Raw genomic sequence first — 18,818 nt, forward strand, 5'->3', positions numbered from 1 at the left:
AGTAAAATAGAGCTCTGCAATGGTTAAATGGAATTTTATAAGCACATTCAGTGTGGAACTGTTTTGCATTACATGAGTTGAATACCTTAGAGATGACACACATCTGCAGGCACTTTATTAAATCCTTAGTCAGCACTTTTCAACCTGATGAGATTACTTCTTCATTTGACTGGAGAAAGGGAAGCAAAGATCTCGTACTGGACTGCAGAATTCTTTCTGATGTTTCACCTTGAGCGCTGGAGAAGGACAGCGCGATGCTCGGCAGGACAATACAGACTCGTAGTGGCACCAACAACTGTGTGGCAGCAATTTTACTGAGCAGGACCTTTAGCTCCAGTGGGTTCATTTAGCTCTAAACTCGCTGGGAGAACAGTACTGCAAAGTAAATAGAAGGGAAATAAAACACCGGCTCTTTTATGAAAAAGCACAGAGATAATATCATCCTGACTGTACTGTGATAGGGCCCATGATTTAAATGGGGATTTTAAATTAAGAAAGGCAACACCGCCTTCTCCGAGTGGGTGCAGTCGGATAAGTTACAGAACTGAAGGGATGAAATGGGTGAGGTGCTTAGACATTGAGCAGCACTCTAAAGCAAGGCACAAAATACTTCAGCCATCTAAATGTAGGGATCCAGGCTTCTTCTTTTCATTCTAAGCTCCCTAATCATGCAAAAAAACCCTTCATAGATCCCAGCTATCGGGTCTCCAAGTGCCTAATACGCTTCCTAGACATTTTCATTTGAGGCCGGAGGTCTCCTCTCCCTCGCAGAGAAGTTTCACAGGTGCTTCAGAGGAACAATGGTGCTCTTCAGCCCTAATCCTGGAAGACTTAGACATGTCTAGGAGGCTTGAGGGGGATATGAGATCTTAATATTAAAATGATTAGCAGAAAAAGGAGGATCATTCTGTGTGTGCGCTTCAGCTGTAAGATGCTCTAAATTAAACCGGTGTCCCGAGAGCGGTGCTGGTGGGATCTGCTGGGTAAATGCGCTCTCTGTCTCGCTGTTCTGCTGCCTCAGCCCATAAAACATCTCATCCAAGTGGGGCTGCAGGAGCAGCCGGAGCGGGACACAGCTGTTGGCGAAGCGCTCTGAGTTTGGGTCCTGTAAAAGCAGCTTTTCAGTCAAGGCCATGCGGAGCCCCGGCAAGGAAGTTTTGAAACAAGCTTGCGGTTTGGTTTGGGTCGCTCCTGGAAGGGTTAATTAAGTTTTTCATTGGTATTAAGGCCGAGCAGTGTCTGCAGGAGTCATATTGACACCCTAGTGCATGGTAACTCTACTCCTTTATTGACATGTTGCTAGTCAGGAGCACAATAGCGCTCTGTGTCTGCAAATCATTGCTAAAATCATCTCAAGAAAAAAAAAAGTTTGAAAGCCCAACGCGAGACAAAGGCCCCAGAGCTGCACTGCGCCGCTCAAAACTCCCGAGTCAGCAACTTCTATTGATTAAAAACTAACCTTTAAAGTAACTCGCAGAGTGTGTGGTTAGCATTTAAATTTAAACATGTCATGAGTTGATTTGTGTTACTGAATACCAACTCCGAAGGAGTTACATTCACATCAGATTTTTTTTTTTTCTAATTCCCTTAAGCAGCTAAAGTATTTCATGAAATGTCAATAGGGCAGGGGGGAAAAAAAAGGTGTTTTGGAGGGAGGGGACTCGCGCCCAGCCTCGCCGTTTCTTTTCCCATGCAAATAGTCACCCCAAAAAGAAAAGTGTGGGGAGCGACACACAATAATTAGACCTTTGTCTAACTTTCCCAAGTGCCAGAGAAAGACAGATTAATTAAATATACAACAGTGTTGGTTTTTGGAGTGGGGGTCTCTCTTGCTGTGGAGGTCATAAATTAGGCAGAATAAATAGTTCAGTGTGTTGGGAGCGGGGCTCGACGTCAGCGCGGCTGGCGGCGGTGGGAGGGCGCAGCGCCGCGCTTGCGGATGGCGGTCACGTCTGGGGCTGTCTGGTTGCCCTTAGCAACGAGACATGATGTAACACCGGGATGAACTTGAACTTGGGGGACTTGAAAAGGGAACAATAGACCAGAGCAATCAATAAAGCCTATTTCAGTGAAGGATTACAGAGCCGCTCTGGGGTAACCTTGTCTGCGAGGCGCGGGGTGAATAGCGAGATGCGTGAAGGAGCGCGGGGCGGCGGGGGACGGACCGACGGAGCGGCCGGGGCGGCCGGACACACGGACCGAGGGGCGGGGGGGCGGCGGAGCCCGGCCGGGCCAGGGGACCCCAGCGCCGCCAGCCCCGGCCCCGCGCGGCCCCACCTCCGCAGCCTCTGCGCTTCTTTTTTTTTTTTTTTTTTTTATTTCCTGCTTTTAAAAAAAAAAAAAAAAAATCAGCTTTTGAAACGAGGGAGGAGTGGCGAGGGCTCCCGCCACCGGCGGGCCATGTGCCGGGCCAGCGGCCGTGGAGGAGCCGGACATCAGCGCTGGAGATGCGAACCATCGCCTGGAACTGTTCAGCCCTTCCACTCCACGGCCTCGCAGCCTTTAACCCTTCCACTCCATCACCTCGCAATTTTAACCCCTCTATTCCATCGCCTCCCTCTCTACTCCATCACCTTGCAGTTTTAACCTCTCTACTCCATCGCCTCACAGTGTTCAGCCCTTCCACTCCACCCCTTCGCGGTGTTCAACCCCTCTACTCCATCTCCTCTCAAGCTTTAACCCTTCTACTCCATCACCTGACAGTCTTAACCCCCCTGACTCCATCATCTCTCAGTCTGTAACCCCTGTACTCCATCACCTCGAAGTTTTAACCCCTCTGCTCCCTCCCTTCTCAGACATTACCCCCTCTCTTCCCTGCTTTGCCCTGCCACAGTTCCTAGTCCAGCCAAAAACTGTCACGCTGAAACAAGCAGCGTGAGGGACAGCCCTGAAAAGTTTGGAGAAGTTGGGAGCTGGCAGTGGCCAGAGGTGCCGGCAGTGGCTGGAGATGCCTCCAGCACAGCACAGCCCACACTCCACGTCCCTGCACCCTCCTAAAAATCAGTAGGGCCCCGCAGTCAGGGAGGGGAACGGGACTTGGCTTCGCTTCACGAACCCTGCCAGAACTTTCCTCTGTTTATAAACTTTACATATGAGAACTATTTCGTTTAATTGCAGCCTGAGTAAGTCTAAATATAAAATCTGTAGGCAATAGATGGAGTCGATATGGGACCGGTGTGTTTGTATTCAGAAGGGCGAGCAGAGGAAGAGTTAGTTAATGAGGTGTATTGGAAGCAGGACAACTTCTCCAATCCTGCTATTTATTTTACCGGTTCCTACCTCCATGGCAAGACCACATAATCTCCAAGTCCCACATGAAACTTGCCTCAGAGTCTTCTGTAAATGTTCATAAATCCTCCCTGAGCTGATTGTGCTATCAATCACGTCAGAGGCCAAAAACGAGCGGAGGAAAAACTTGGTAAAACTTGTCATCGGGCTGTGCACGCACACAGACACACCTCATATATTACAGGAGCCCCAGCAAAAAACAGGGGGTATCAGCAACGGCTCTTTAATACCTGAGTCTTTCTTGTTGTATTACTTGACTCCAGGCTAAATAGTTGCCGCTTGTTGGTGTATTCCCACAGCAATATGTCATTGCCAAGGAGCATCCCCCCGCGCGCACGGTCCCAGGGCCTAACACTGCTCTCATTCATCCCGGGTTCAGGTTGGGCTGACCCTGCCGGGGCCGAGACGGGCTCTCCCCGGTGCGGTGGCACTGCCCCGGCTCCAGCAGAGCCCACTCCAGCTTCCCAACTGTGTTTATTTTCCTATGGAGGAGCGAAAATTGCTTTCTGTACTCTGGGCGTCTGCGCCGTTGGGTTAAGGACGGTATTGTTGCGGGGCTGAATTCCCAGGGAATTCCCTCCCTTTGGGAAAAAGAAGAAAAAAAGAAAAAAAAATATTTTCCCTAAGAAAAGCTATTAGTTGAGGCCCACGTTTTGTTTTGGAACACAAGTATGGGCAGAGGTACGGGACATTTTCGCTGATCCGCTTTTCCCGAGATTTGCTTTATCCTGGCTTTTCTCTAGCGATCCACATTTCTCCTAAGAAAACAGCCCTGTTGTTGAATTTCTGTGCATCTGTTCCAGCGAGACAGTTGAAGCAGGGCAGTATAAAGCAACAGATGCTTATGCTGGCACATGCCTAAATACCCAAGAAAACCCCGACTGCAGGGTGATAAATGGCACAGAGAGGCGAATGTGTATCGCCTTTTCAGGGGATTAGACAAAAGTGAACTGGAGGGATCTTCAAGCCATCATCTATTAAAAAGATTGATAACTTGTAACGTGACATGACCCCCGCGTTCATCTGTAGCTATGTCCAGCGACTGTCGGCGAGGGAAAAAAAATATATTGATTTGTACAGTATTTTTAATTAAGCTTTGTAATTAGGTCAATTCGTCACGGTCTCAATTAGCCCCCCTCTTGGCAGAGGAGGCTGGCGGCGGTGCCCGGAGCCCTTGGGGAAGCGGCGAGAGCGGGCGGCCGGGGCTGACTCTTCTGCTTTCTCTTTTGCAGTCCTGGTACCTGGGATAAAAGTCTCCGCTTCCCACCACGCACCGGACAGACCACCAGACCCCTTCCCACCTCTGTAACACGGAAGCAGCAGCAACGCAGCGCAGCGACTTCACATCGGCGGAAGGGGAGGCGAGCAGACACCGACAGCAAACTCGTACATGGAAATGGCAAACGTTATGGTTGAATGGCAAAGGCCGTAACTTTCTCTCGAGATTTGATTTTAATTTTTTTTTTTTTTTTTTTTTTTTTTTTTTTTTTTTTTTTTTTTAGACAACTTTAGGACTGTTGTAATTTCTCATATGGTGCTGGAAATGGTTGGGCTTCATAACTTTTGAAGTGTCTCATTGGTAGTGTAAGCGTTAGGTGACACTGAGTAGAACTAGCCTCTGCTGCTGCTTACCAACTCGCTGTTGTAACACACTTTCCATATGGAGCCTAACTGTTTTACAGTATCCTCATCGGATTTTCCCATACAGGTGTGAGACTTCTTGAGAAATCATGAAACACACTTAAAACTATAACTTTTGTAGTAGCTGAATTCTGCAATATATAACTTACCGGACAGACATAGAGCATGTTTTTTTTCTGTAACATATCGGGGAAAAAAAAAAAAAATGCAGGTTTCTTTTTTTTTTTTTTTTGGTTGTTGTTGTTGTTGTTGGGGTTTTTTTTTCTTTTTTTTTTTTTTTTACAGTCGGCACTTAGAGACGTAACATGAACCATAAGAGCATTGTCAACAATTTTTTTCCACTCGATTGCAGAGCGATTTAAAACATCAAAAACTACTACTATTCACTAAAAAAAAAAAAAAGAAAAAAAAGAAAAAAAGTTTGAAATGCTGCACTTACATTTAAAAAAAAACATTTTTCAACAATTTTCAACAATTACACAAAAATTCACACAGAAATGGGGAAGTTGGTCTGTTTTGACAGAAACTGACAGGAATCAATCAAAACAATCGAATTTTGAATTGAGTAAAGTGCAATTTCATTGGATAGCTAAATATCTTTGTAAGATAGAGATTGTTGAAAATTCTATTTTTGTTTTCCAAGTCCTTCCACCCCAGGACTCTAAATTATTGGGGTAAAAAACAGCCTTGCAAGAAAAAGGGGAGCTATTTTTGCTTTTTATGTTTTTTATTGTTGAACTTGTATCCCTTTAAAACTGAAGGAAAATTAAAAAAAAAAAAAACAAATCTAATGGTGCTTTTACCACAATATGTTAACTACATTAAATGCTAATTAATCATTTTCTGTTATCAAAGCACATAACTAAAATGAAATCATAATATCTGTTAATTTTATAAGCTAAAAGTCACTATTATGGATTATGCCAATTCTGACAAATTTTACGTGTTTCCGGCAATATAGGGTTTATCAGTTCTCAAACACCTTGGGAATAAGAGAGAACGGTCCAGAAAGTAAAACACCTTCGTGTCCCTGAACTGGTACATTTTCTGGACTGTGAAGAAATCATTACAGAAACGAACGATGCTGATCTTACAACTTATGCCAGTTCAAAGCAAGGGCACTTGCTGAAGAAGAAAAAAAAAAAAAAAACAGACAAATAAGTAGAAAAAGAAAAAAAAAAAAAAAAAAAAAAAAAGAAGTTTGGACCCCAAACGTCCTGTATCTTATGTACAAAAAAAAGGAAAAAAAAAGAAAAAAAAAAAGAGTGCAAGTGATTTTTTCTATCAGACAGCGGAGCACCCCTTTGCTTCACATGCAACTTTAAGAAGGTTTCCTATACTATACATATATATACGTTCTGGTTGGCGAGTCCAGCTAATCAGAGAAAGTCTCTGCATGTTCTAGTGTTAGTAACTAATTTTTATATAGTTAATGTAGGGTAAAGTAGAGTGCATTAAGACACAATATTGTAATCCCTATTCCAGGCACTTGCCTTTAAACTATGTTTGTTCGACCCTTCAGAAGGGTTTCTACTACTGTCCTATACAATCAAGTAACTGAAATTCTTGGGAAGACACTTTGCTCCTCATCTTTTCCCTGAAATGATGTTTTGTTTTGTTTTCTTAATTTGCACGAAACAAAAAAAAAAAAAATTCCATATCAATGTGCCTTGCCCTGGATAGCGATTATTTGTGGAATTGTTGCACATGTTCCTATATTGAAAGGGGTTTTTCCCTAGTCAAGCATTTGGAGACACTTTTTGTAAATGTGACTTTTATGTCAGCCATTGTCAGTTCCAACATCTAGAATTAAATAGGATGTTAGTTGTTCCGCAGATAGGAGTAGTGTTTATTGTCCTGTATGGTCAGTGGCAGTGCTATTCTGAGATCTGTAGATGCTAGATTATCAGTATTTTTGGATGTTGCTGCATTTTACCTTTTATTTGGAGTCTTCCTTTTTTTGTTTTGTTTTCTCCCAGATATATGAAAATATGCAATACCTGCTTATATCATGTAGAAAAGCTTAGCAATTATTAATTTTTCTTTTAATTTTTTTTTATTTGACCAAAGTTGGTGCTGCACTTGACGCAGTGTGTTTTAGGTGTTTGTCTTTGTACTTTTGTGATTTTTGAATGCACATGCAGGAAGGGCTCTTCTTAGAGAAGCAGTCAAACTGTGAAGCACTAAGCTGAACCCTGCTTCAAGCAATTTTTGTTTTACAACTGTTCCTTTCACAAGCAAGCCTTAAAAAAAAAAAAAACTTCCTTTTTCTTCAGATCCCACACCCATTTTTATTAGCAGACTGCAATCAATCCACATTCAATAAAAGTATATAATGCCCATTTTTATATGCACGTTTTTAAACTTCCAAGTTCTGAAAATTGTTTACTGGTTATTCTCTATTTAAGGAAAAAATAAAATGTTTTGGATTTTCATATGTGTCTGATAAGTGGTTGAGTAGTCATTTTGCTCTATTGTATTGTGTGATTGTTAGTATATGGTATCACATCCTCTAGCCAGCATCCTTTGCCTTCCCTATAGCACTTAGCTGGGCATTACTTTATTAAGACATATGTGCACTAAAAAAAAAAAAAATAGCAGCTTTCAGTGCTTCACAGTGAAGGGAAAAAAGCCTAGACAAACATTTTGTCAGAACCTTGCTATGAGACAAGGTATTACCAGTAAATTGGTTGTATATACAATAAAATTGCACCCTTTTTTAAACAAAACAAACTAAGCAATAGTTTGGGCAGTTAGTTGTTTTTAGTGAGCATGTTGTAGTCATGGCTGCAAAGAGAGAGAATTAAACTGCCCACTCAGAAGATATGTAATTTGTATGTTGTATAGTTTTATTGATTACACTGATTTATTCTACCCTATTTTATAATGCAGGACTTTTGTAATGTTGTTTAAATGAGGAAAAATTTCTGTCAAATTAGCTTAGTGGAATTTCTGATTGTTCGTTATAAAGGCAGCGTTCATAGAATTGCTTTTTTTTTTTTTCCTTTGGGAACTGGATTTAAGTTAAAAACTTTCCCGTTTCCTTTTTTTGTATGTATTTAAATACAGTTATTTTTCTTCTCTCAATGGTATAGCATATTCCTATGCTTGAGAAGTATAGGCTACTGAAGAACCATTGTAAATGGACATTACAGGTATGCTGTATTTTTGAAGGTATTTTTGTCATATTAAGTTTGATGACGCTAAAGTTAGGGAACTCTGAGCAGAATTGCGAGAAAAAAAAATGTTTTAAAGGCTTTAAAACATTAGGTAGGAGGTCAAGGGTGTTAACCAACAGGGGTTGTAAAGTATTACACACTAAATTCAGTTTGCGTTCACCTTCCTCTCACGCAGGAAACGCGGCACTTCCGTTCTGTGCAGGTGTAGAGAACAAACAGTGTTTTAGTCCTCCTTTAGAGGAGCGGGGAGGCGAGCAGGGATGGGCAGGAGGGATGGAGCATCCATCCACCCACCCGCCCAGCCAGCCAGCCATCCATCCATCCCTGGATGGTCCTGGTGTGCGGGCAGCAGCAGAGCCCCGGCCCCGCGCCGGGCGCTCCTTTGGCGTCACCCAACAACTTTTTTTACCTCCCCGTCTCCTTCTCTCCAGAACCGTCAGACGCACAAATTCTCTGGCCTGTACCCACCCCCGCCCATCCAAATTTAAAGCCCTAGGGATGGCTTAGCGAAAATTGACTTTTCCCAAGTTAATTCCTTTCTTTTTTCCCCTTCTTTTTGTTTGTTTTTTTTTTTTTAATTTCTTTTGAGCGAGGGCACTTGCTTTTCTCATGCCGCACACCCCAGCAATGCCATTATTATTTATTCTTCTTCCTTTATAATAAAAAACTTTCGGGCTTCGAGTTTAGGCAGCCATGGTACACTTTGTCTCTGTTGCTTGTTCCCCCTCCCCTTAAGGTTGAAGGGGAAAAGAAACACCAAGTTTTCTCAACTCCACAGTATTCAGTCAGCCCACAGGAATATGCAAAATCCCTCTAACATTTTTTTTTTCTTTCTCTAGTTCTCTTTGTTCCGTATATTTGCAGCTTTGTAGTAACAGTGTTATAAAATATTTACTGTACAAAAATACAAAAAAACCCAGATACATAGCCTAAAACAGTTTTTTTTTCCTTGTGGTGAATTTTTTTTTTTTTTTTAAGAATGTCAGTTAATATTGTACTTTGCATTGTGTCTCTGGAAATATCTTTTTTTTTTTTCTTTTTTTTTATTGGTAGAAGGCCTCCATCGAACAAAATTAAAACCATAACCGGCATGACAATGTAAGGAGAGCTTCAATGGCACCTAAACAATAAATAAATAACAAAATCAACCTCATGAGGTCTGTCAGAGGCAGGTCTTGTGAAGTTAACACTGCCTGCTAGGCAGGATTTTCATTAAATCAAGCTTACAATGCCAATTTTGTCTTGAAGTCAATGCATGTATTACTGTTTGACAGTAAACCCAGCTATGCCATCATCAAGTCCAAGGCTGCGCAATAGTCTAATTAGTATCGAGTACATTTTCCTTTTATTTTTTCCAATAAAAAAGCAGTGGGATGAAAATTGCTTTGATATATAGCAGGTAACATTGAAGCTATTCCATAGCACTTAACTGTAGTGAATACTGTGTCACCAATTCTGAAATCAATTTAATGTTTAATGCAAATCCATTACATGGTGCTATTACAGGCTGGCAAAATGATTTACAAAAATGTGACAACTTGGGCTCAATTCACTCTGCTTTCCAACAATGTAAATGCATAGCAGTGTTTATCTGCATGAAAACTATGCACTAATCTATCTGAAAAAAAAAAAAGAAAAGAATATATCAACTTTGGTATCTACTTTCCGTTTACTTCGATCCTTGCCTTTTCGGTCATTGTTATAATGCCAGCTTTAGGACAGAAAGAATTATAAGAAAACCAGCATAATACCTGATATATTAAAATGTAGTGCCTGTGAAATCTGTATTATATTGCTCTTCTGAAGTAAGATTTTTCTACACCGGTAGCCTTCGCTGTCTGTCAGAACCTTCTGATATAGGTGATGTAAAATAACCGTACAATATTAATGCATGCTATTCCATAATGCTTAGTAGCTGTATGAATATTACTCAAAGTTATGTTAGTCTTTTTTTCTGACTTGGTTCTTGTCAGATAGGTTTAAAGATATTTCACTGAGAACGCAAATTCTGTCTTTATTGATTTGGGGTGTTTTCAGTATTTTGGAGGTATACATTTACTTAAATTCAGTATTACTTGTGTTTTGGGTTTTTTTTCTTTTTTTTCTTTTTTTTTCCTTTTCTTTTTTTTTTTTTTTTTTTTTCCTAGAGGGCAGGACATGGTGTTTGAGACCAGAAATCCGTGCCTGGTAAGATTTTAGTCTCGAAAAGCTACCCTAAGAATTCAGAGAGCTTGCTCTGAAGAACAGTTCAAATTGAAGGGACAGTCCTTTAAACCCACAAACGAGACCGAGCTCATGTTGCGAGAGATTTCTTAATGGGCAGCGGTGAACCAGGTACCCATGCTTGACCCTTCTTCACACCAGACTTCCTCATATAGAAAGAAAAAAACCCTTTAAAAAAAAAAAAAAGAAAAAAAGAAAAAAAAAAACCTCATGTGGTTGTTTAGTTTCATGCACAGTTGCAATATTTTTCTTCAAACAAACTCTGTACAAACTTTGGGCCCGATTCATAAAAGCTCCTTTGCTATTAACACGGGAGGCTGGTGGGCTTTTCTCCTCCAAATTGAGGGTGGGCTTAGCCCTGGCGAGCTCTGCTGGCCCTGCTCTCCCTCCCCTTCCCCTCTCCGCCTCCCCCAGCCCCGCAGAGACCAGGAATCGGTGGGAAGGGGCTGCGGAGGAGGCGAGGCAGCGCAGGGCCATGCTCCGAACCCCAGAGGTGCAGGTTGGCAGGAGGGAAAGGGGGAGGACGGCTCGGGCCAGTGCCGGGGGCTCGGGACACGGCGACTCGATCACAAAAGAGATCCTGTCCGCACCAGAACAAAACGCGCTCGATCGCTACCTCTGAGCTCTAGAGAAACCCTCCATCAGGGCGAGCGCTCGCCCGCAATGTGAACTTTTGTACTTTGGACGCCTTTTTTTAGGGAAGACTATTTTCCACTTAGTTAATCTTCTATGCTCGAGCATGAACAAAAACAATTGTGTTGGGTGAAATCCCCCCCCTTTTATCTGCATCCACAAATTAATATGAGGGGCAAAACAAAAAGAAGATGAGTTTCTAGACGGAGCATGGTAGGGCGAGAGCGCCCGGATCGGCATCCGCCACCGATGCTGCTCGTCCTTGTTGCCGGCGCCCCGTGCCCGGCTGCAGCCGCTGCCTTGGGGACAGGGCCACGAAATTCTTGGGAAACACAATCAAGGAGAAATCTCCATTTTGGCTGGCTGTGCGGGTTCTCCTGAACTCTGCCCCAGCCCAGCCCAGTCCCTCAGCGGCGGGTTGAGATTTGAGGCGCTAAAATTTCCACCGGCCGTGTGAAAGATCTGCTGCAAATTCACTTGACACCCGTGTTAATACCATGTCGTGTTCATTTTTTTTATGAGTCAGGCCCCTCGTGCCTCTAGTATACTTGTATTGACTCTCATAGTTACCATTTTAGTTTTACTGTGTTCTGTGAAAAAAATTGTAATTGGTTGAGAATCACTGTGGGCATCCATTCTTATTCAACTAAGTCTCCGCAGGTTTTTTGAGCTGGTGTGGATTAGTTTAACTCTTGTATTCAACCATTAGTGCTACCACCTTCTCACATTACAATACAATTACTGGAAGCAAGTACTGCATTTCCTATGCAACAAAAAAGGAAAATAAAAAATTGCTAATGCTAACAGGCTGTGTTGTTATTTACTCCCAGCCGGGCACGGGGTGGGGTTGCGGCTGTAGGACCGTGAGCATCGCCGGCCGCCGCGGGCTTCAGCCTCTCCTGGCCCCAGCCCTGCAGCCTGGGCAGGCTCCCAGGCAGCAGCTTCATCCCAAATCATGGGGGTATTTGGTTAAATCGAATCGCTCTTGTCACATCAGCCACTCTTCGCCGTGTTTTTGATGTCCCGCCACACAAAATCGTTCCTCGCTCGGTATCGGATTAATCCTCAGCAAATCTCGGCGGATTAACCGTCCAAATTAAAGACATGAAGCACACCTAGGAAAGATCCAGGAGATTAATAAATGCTGCAAATGCCACATCTTTAAGTGTAGCTAAACGATAAAAATATTACCAAATTTCCGAGGAGCCGTGGCTGCTGGGATTGACCTTGGAGCTGCCCCTCTCTCCAAGGCTCTGGGTGCAGAAATAGGCAAAAATTAGGCTTTTTTACAAATGTTAAAGTTTCCTTCAAAGTTTTTCACTCTCCAACCCCTTTTGCTTAAAAGATAGGTGCAGAATTTAGTATTTGCAGAAAGGGTTTTTTGCATTTAAGCAACTCCGGTTGTTTTCTACTTAAAAGCAGACACTGAGGATGATGGAGGGTGAGGGCTGGTGCAGCTCTGCCGCTGCCCTCAGGGACAGGAGACGGGGGGTGCCGTGACCCCCAGCCCTTCCCTGGGCAGCACCAGCTGCAACACCAGCTCTTCCATTTTATTTGGGGGGAAATGAGTGTTTTCTAACAAATAGCTGCCTGACACTCATAAACCGCTGGTATTTCCTTTCTCACACCTCCACAGAGTTTTGGTTTTGGCTAAAAGGCCAGGGCGGGAGGGTCAGGCTGAGCACAGCTCTAATGTCACCATCCCCAGGGGGGACCCTGTCTGTGCCCCTCGCCATGTCCTGGTGGCTGCCTCCGACGTGGGCAATGCTGGCAGCGATGCACAGTGTGGCAGCTGAGGACAGGTTGGACCCTGTTCAATTTGGCTTTTTTTTCTCATAAAGGAGACCAGACAGTAAGGAAAAGCCAAATCTGTCCTCAAAGAAAACACAGTACCCCAGGCAGGCGCTTGCCAACATTGTTGGCCCCTTTCACCCCCACAAGCTCTGGGAGGAAGGAGGGAGAAAGAGGGGGGGTGAGGGTGCTGAGCCTGTGCTCGCTGTCCCAGTTGGGTGAAAAACAGCCCAAATGGTGGTGGTGGTGCCCCGTTGGCTTGGAAGCGAGCCCAGGTGTGGACCAGAATGTCCCATGGGGCTGCCAGAGCTGGCTGCTTCCTCCAAGCACTGGCTGTGAGCACGGGGGATACCAGGAGGGGAGGGAGGGACAGGAACTCACCCGTGTACATCACTGCACAAATACACACAGAAAAATTAAAACCTGCTTAAAAAAAGTGCAATGACAGGACAAAGGGAGGTGTTGCCCCTTGGCTCCAACTGCTCCTCACCGCTGCCCGTTCCCCATTCTTGCCCATCCCTCCCTAAAAAATAATTCACTGTTATTTATTTATACCCTTCATTATTCAGGGTGTTGGCTGAGGCTTCCCTGGGTTTGGTGGATGAAGCAGGAGGGGTGCAAGAGGTGACCCTGTCCCACATGGGTGATGGCCATGCTGGGAGCGGAGGAGTGAGCACCAGCCGGGGCTCAGGCACCACCTTCTGCTTTCCTCCTCCTTTCTTTGCACGTTTTCTTTCCCTCCAGCTTTCTGCTTTCTCTTTCTTCCTGTGGGAGAAAAGGTCTCCATCAGCATCTAAGGAAATAAATCCCATTTATTATTTATCGCTATCAATATGTGCCAGCCTGGCTCAGGACGCAGGACGAATACGCAATAGCCCCTCACAGAAATCAAAAACTTTGGGCGGAAAAAGGACAGGGTGGCATTTAGGCAGGGAAATGCAGGGGCTTCACCCTGCTCAGAGGGAGATCTGGCTACTTAACCTCTTCCTTAAATGCAAACGTTCCTGTTGATGCAACTGGAACAGGACTCACCAAGGCGATGGGTCCGTCCGACATCTGCTGAAGACCAGCCAAGACTGGAAATATTTATTGGTTCAGTGCCTTCAGCAACGCTGTATTAATTGCAGCTGATGTTTTGATGGGCAGTTAGCACACAGGTATTGATGAAAATGGCACCACTTCATCTCAAAATTAACTGCTTGGCCATTCAGCAACAGGAGCTGATAAATTATGGCAATAAATTTGCCACAGAAATTTATGCCACTGTAATTCGGGCCCACAGGCACACTCTGGTGGGGACAGGGACCACAGTCAACACCCTTCGTCCCTTACCCATAGATAGTTCCACGGGGATTTTCAAATCCTCTCAGAAATTTGGGTCCAGGAGTTCTGTAACCCCTTAGGTCAGTTTTGGTGCTCCTTTAAAACCAACAGCGCGCAAGGGTCCGAGGGACCCTCCATGCCACAGGCAGCTGGAGGCATGGCCAAGTGTCCAGCAGCACATGGGATGCTCTGAGCCACCTCCTCTTCCTCTGGACTGATGGAAACAGAGCCAAGCTCTTTTCCCCGTTGGTGTTATTTTTATGGGGGCTGTTGGAGAGGAGAGGAGGCACCTGATAAACCATGCAGTCATCCCACTTTCCCAAAAACCTTTTGAGATATGGAGTCAGGCTGCTGGTGCTGCAAGCTGGAAATATGTCATTTCATTATTAATAGTAATATTAGTAGTAGTACTGATACAATTGTTATCATCATCATCCTCTCGCTTGCCAGTGCTGCACTCAGCATGTGCTTATTTATTTATTTATTTATTTATTTCTCGTGTCCCACTCTACCCTCACATGAGGCAAAGCAAAGGGTTGCTGCAGTTCAGGGCAGCCCCAAAGCCACCTCTTTCTCCAGGGCTCCTTATTTTTTTGCAGGATTTCCTCTGGGAGGGACGCAGTGTGTGGGCAGGGGCTGCAGCCCACCCTGTGCCACCGAAACATTCATCTGCGGAGGATGAACGGCAGCTCCCTGCCTTGGGCGGCGAAGAAATTGGAAAATATTCCTCTAAATGTGATTCATAGGACCCAGCACCTGCCTGCACGCTGCATTATCCGAACCCATTAGTGTGAGGGAGACACAGCCAACTACTTTGGGATACAGGGTTTAATTTCCACACCCCCCCCCATTGTTCCTTGTTTCCCCACAGGAATTTCGTATCGCGGCGCCTTTTTTCCCCTTCCAACGCTCTTCCAAAATTCTTCATGTTGTTACTGGGTGGAAGAGGCCCAACTTTTAGAGAAACTTCAGCTGGATGTTGCATGTATAAATAAATGTGACAAATTTAATAGGGTAGGATAGGTATTTGAATTATTGATTGTTAAATATTTAAGCTGCAAGTCGCCATCCATCAGCGTGTGTAAGAAGGCTCGGGGCAGATTTATGATGCTGGAGTTTTCCTGGTTAGCTGGCACTTGGCATTTCTATTAATTATAGCCCACACATTCGGGTTTTTTTCAGGATTTGTTAGAAGTATTTATAAAAGATGTCCCTATTATACCATTTAAATATTGTTTGTGCAAGTGGAACGTGTTTTCTATTGTGGATTAATACCCTGTTTGATTTAGGGGAAAATTAAATTAGAAGGTGTAAGTCTCAGGAGACAAATGCTTTATTTCAGAAGGGTTTCCACCACGGGAAAGCACAAAGTTTTTCTTTTAGATATAAATATTTTGCTCCGGGTGTTTCCCGGGGTCTGCAGGTGGGTGGAAAGGCTTTAAAGTGCCCTTGGCGACAGGGAGTGGGAGAGGAGGCACACGGTGGGGAGGGGGCAGGATGGAATACATCCTATTTATTAATTTTAAGGGATTTAAGGCCTCCCCCTCCAACTATTTCCCTGGGAAGGATGCAAGCCCTGGGGCAGGAAAGGTCTGTGTGAGGGAGGAAACCACCCAGGGCCGTCAGGTCAATAATGCACGCGCCTCCGAAAAAAATCCCTCCCGAAGTCTGGAGCTGTGTGATGGATTGTAATTGCTCAAGAAGAGCCATTATGGCCCGTTAGGTCAATACTCTGCATTTCCAAAGTGCTTTAATTAATACATGTTTACATCAGGTACAGCAGGGACTTCTCTGAGCCGTGGTATTAGGCCAAGAAAAGCTTCAAACTTTCATAATTTGGGGGGGGGGGCACGAGTTTAGTCTCTTAGTGCTTTATTGCACCTTATAAAAACACGTCTTGATGTCATGAGCAGCAAGAAAATCTTCATCCAGCAAGAGCAACACATCCCCTCTCATTGGGGCAGGGGTCAGGGGGTCCCACAGGGCAAGGGGGGCCCCTGAGGCTTCACCAACTCGCCCACCACAACCTCCGCATCCTTCCACTCCTGGCTGTTCATTTGGAGTCACAAAAAGTTACCAGCAAGACAAATTACTGCTGCTCCAGGGCAATGAGGGATGCTGCCAGTGGGGAAGGCATCCATGCATTCCAGTTTATTTTGGAGAGGGTAAGCCACACCCTCCAAAGCATTTTTAAACCGTATCTTCTGTTTTCAAGCCACACGTCACCCAGTCCTGCTCGTGGACCTCAGGGCTCAGCCACCTCCCTCTGTTACCCACCTTCCTCCTGGGTGCTGCTGTGATCCTGAACATGCAATTAAATATCTGAAGGATATTAATTAAATTAGAATATAATTAAATATAAGATAATTAAATATAAGGAGGACGTGGACCTGCTGGAGCGAATCCAAAGGAGGCCACGGAGATGCTCTGAGGGCTGGAGTTCATCTGCTGTGGAGACAGGCTGGGAGAGCTGGGAATGTTCACCTGGAGAAGAGAAGGCTCCAGGGAGAGCTCAGAGCACCTGAAGGGGCTCCAGGAGGGCTGGAGAGGGACTGGGGACAAGGGATGGAGGGACAGGACACTGCCAGAGGGCAGGGATGGATGGGATATTGGGAAGGAATTGTTCCCTGTGAGGATGGGCAGGCCCTGGCACAGGGTGCCCAGAGAAGCTGTGGCTGCCCCTGGATCCCTGGCAGTGCCCAAGGCCAGGTGGGAGCAACCTGGGATAGTGGAAGGTGTCTCTGCCCATGGCAAGGGGTGGCACTGGATGAGCTTTAGCATCCCTTCTGACCCAAGCCACTCTGGGTGGCAGCTGCTCAGGGTTTGGTTTCATGCTGGGGTCACCAGGACATCGCTCACGGGACACTGATTTACCTGCTGGAGTAATTCCAGGTCTGTGCTTTGATGTGGGAACAAAAGGTGTTCCATCTCTCCTGACTGTGTAGGGCTGGGAGCTGCCCAGCCCAGAGGGGCCAATGACCAGCAGGTAACTCTAAAAATACAAACTCTTCAAGCCTATTGATTTTTTCATTTTATTTTTTTTTTCCCCCTGCAACCACAAATTAGAACCGGCACTGCTAAAAATCACTAGCCTATCCACAAATTTTAATTAAAACCTAAATAAATCATTTTTGGGCACTGCACTTGCATGCAAACAATGCGGGAGATGGCACACTTACAGCGGCCTGTCAGCGGCCGCTGACTAATGAGTCGCTGTGAAAATACAACCCAAAGGGCCGGAATTGAAAGCAGATTCCTCGGCTAATGAAGGGCACATGCGACCCCGCCGTGGCCATCGTGGCAGAAGGCACCAAAACCAGCTCTGGGGGCTGGGGGAGGAAGGAAAAATTTCGTTAAGGCTGCAGGCCGAGGTTTATTAAATAAAGCGCGGCGGGGAAAGGCGATAGCGCAGCTGCAGCCTTTTTGCCCAGTGATGGAGTCATGTTTTCCCCTGTCCTTGCAGCAAACAATAACCATATGCTGGATTTGTTACCAAATGTTTATTTTATTCCTTCATTAGTACACAACGAGGACTTGGAATAAAGAGGTTTCGTTGCTCCAAGTGCTCGGGAAGAGCTTTTAACCAGGCCCCAGCTGAGCTGTGTGGAGCTTGTGGCACTGCCCGACGCCACTTGCAGTGGGTACCGCTCAAGGTTGTGCTTTGTCATGTGTCACCACGTGTCCCTGTTGTACCCCTGGATCTGGGGGTCCCGCCCCTGGAGCAGAGGAGCCGGGATGGATCCGTGAATCCCACGGTTCCTCCCACCCCGTGGCACGGCGCTGTCGGGACAGCAGCCAAGTGAGACCCAAAAAAACTCTTCAGCTCTTCTGTGTCTCATACAAACTCTTCTCCCTTGCTCTAGGAGCTCTGCCTGTCTGATTTGACAGGGAACACTGGGGCCAGGGGTTACGGCTCAGCAGGAGAGAATTCCTGGTTGTGCACTGGAGCAGAGGCCTTGGCATGTGCTGGTGAAGCCACAAGCTGCTGATGGTCAGCACAGATGGGAATCCCAAGATCCTGGTCAGCTGTGGCTCACAAAAAGCCTTGGAAATGAAAGCCAGTTTTATGATGGAGCTGTTCTCTTTATAAAAGCAACAGCCTTGGCCCAGCTCTGCTCAGGGCACTCAGACTCACCTGTGGCTGCTCCTCCAAGGAGGAGCCCATGGGGCACTGCTGGTGCCTTCATGGACCCCATCCTGCCTGCATGCACCATCCCCTTCATGTACTGACCACCATGGGAAGGTGTTCTCCCAAGGCCAGCATTCCCGTTCCAGCCAGCAAATTTCCACAAATGCTCTGAGTTTGGCAAAACCCCATTTTCTCAAGGAACATCTTCTCCACCAAACAGTTAAAGCAGACTTAAGTTTCAAAGCTTGGGGTTTTCCCTGCCAAGGGACTGAGAGTCTCCAGCCAAGAGCTGCATCTCCCACACAGGCATGGAGCTTGGAGCCACAATTCCTAAAAAACACCCAACAGGACAACACTCCCTGCAGCCCTACAGCAAAGCGTTTCCAGCAAAGACCAAGGACTTGTCCTGCTCCCAAAATACCCAAAATGATGCTATTTCCACCAAGAATGATGCTGTTACCACCAAGAATGATGCTATTTCCACAGGAATGATGCTATTTCCACCAAGAACAATGCTATTTCCACCCAAGAAGGATGCTATTTCTTTGGGGGAATGATGGTAACTCACCCCAAATCATCCCAAGCAAGAAAATTCCTGGAAACAGGAGCTG

General features: G+C 45.3%; 1 protein-coding gene across 18 annotated transcripts in view; it reads left to right on the top strand.

Moving 5' to 3' along the window:
• NFIA (nuclear factor I A) overlaps positions 1-11,768 on the top strand; it is a 350,471-nt gene extending 338,703 nt beyond the window's left edge. For 15 of the 18 annotated variants that reach the window (XM_032118436.1, XM_032118437.1, XM_032118444.1 and 12 more), the window contains one exon: positions 4,521-4,781. In XM_032118436.1, the coding sequence (XP_031974327.1) occupies positions 4,521-4,538 (18 nt within the window). In that variant the 3' untranslated portion in view covers positions 4,539-4,781. Of the gene's footprint in view, positions 1-4,520 lie in introns of all 18 variants that reach the window. The other 3 variants (XM_032118438.1, XM_032118449.1, XM_032118454.1) reach the window with 1 other exon arrangement.
• Positions 11,769-18,818: the final 7,050 nt, after the last annotated feature.

This window comes from Corvus moneduloides, chromosome 9 (assembly GCF_009650955.1).
Source record: "Corvus moneduloides isolate bCorMon1 chromosome 9, bCorMon1.pri, whole genome shotgun sequence".
NCBI lineage: Eukaryota > Metazoa > Chordata > Aves > Passeriformes > Corvidae > Corvus > Corvus moneduloides.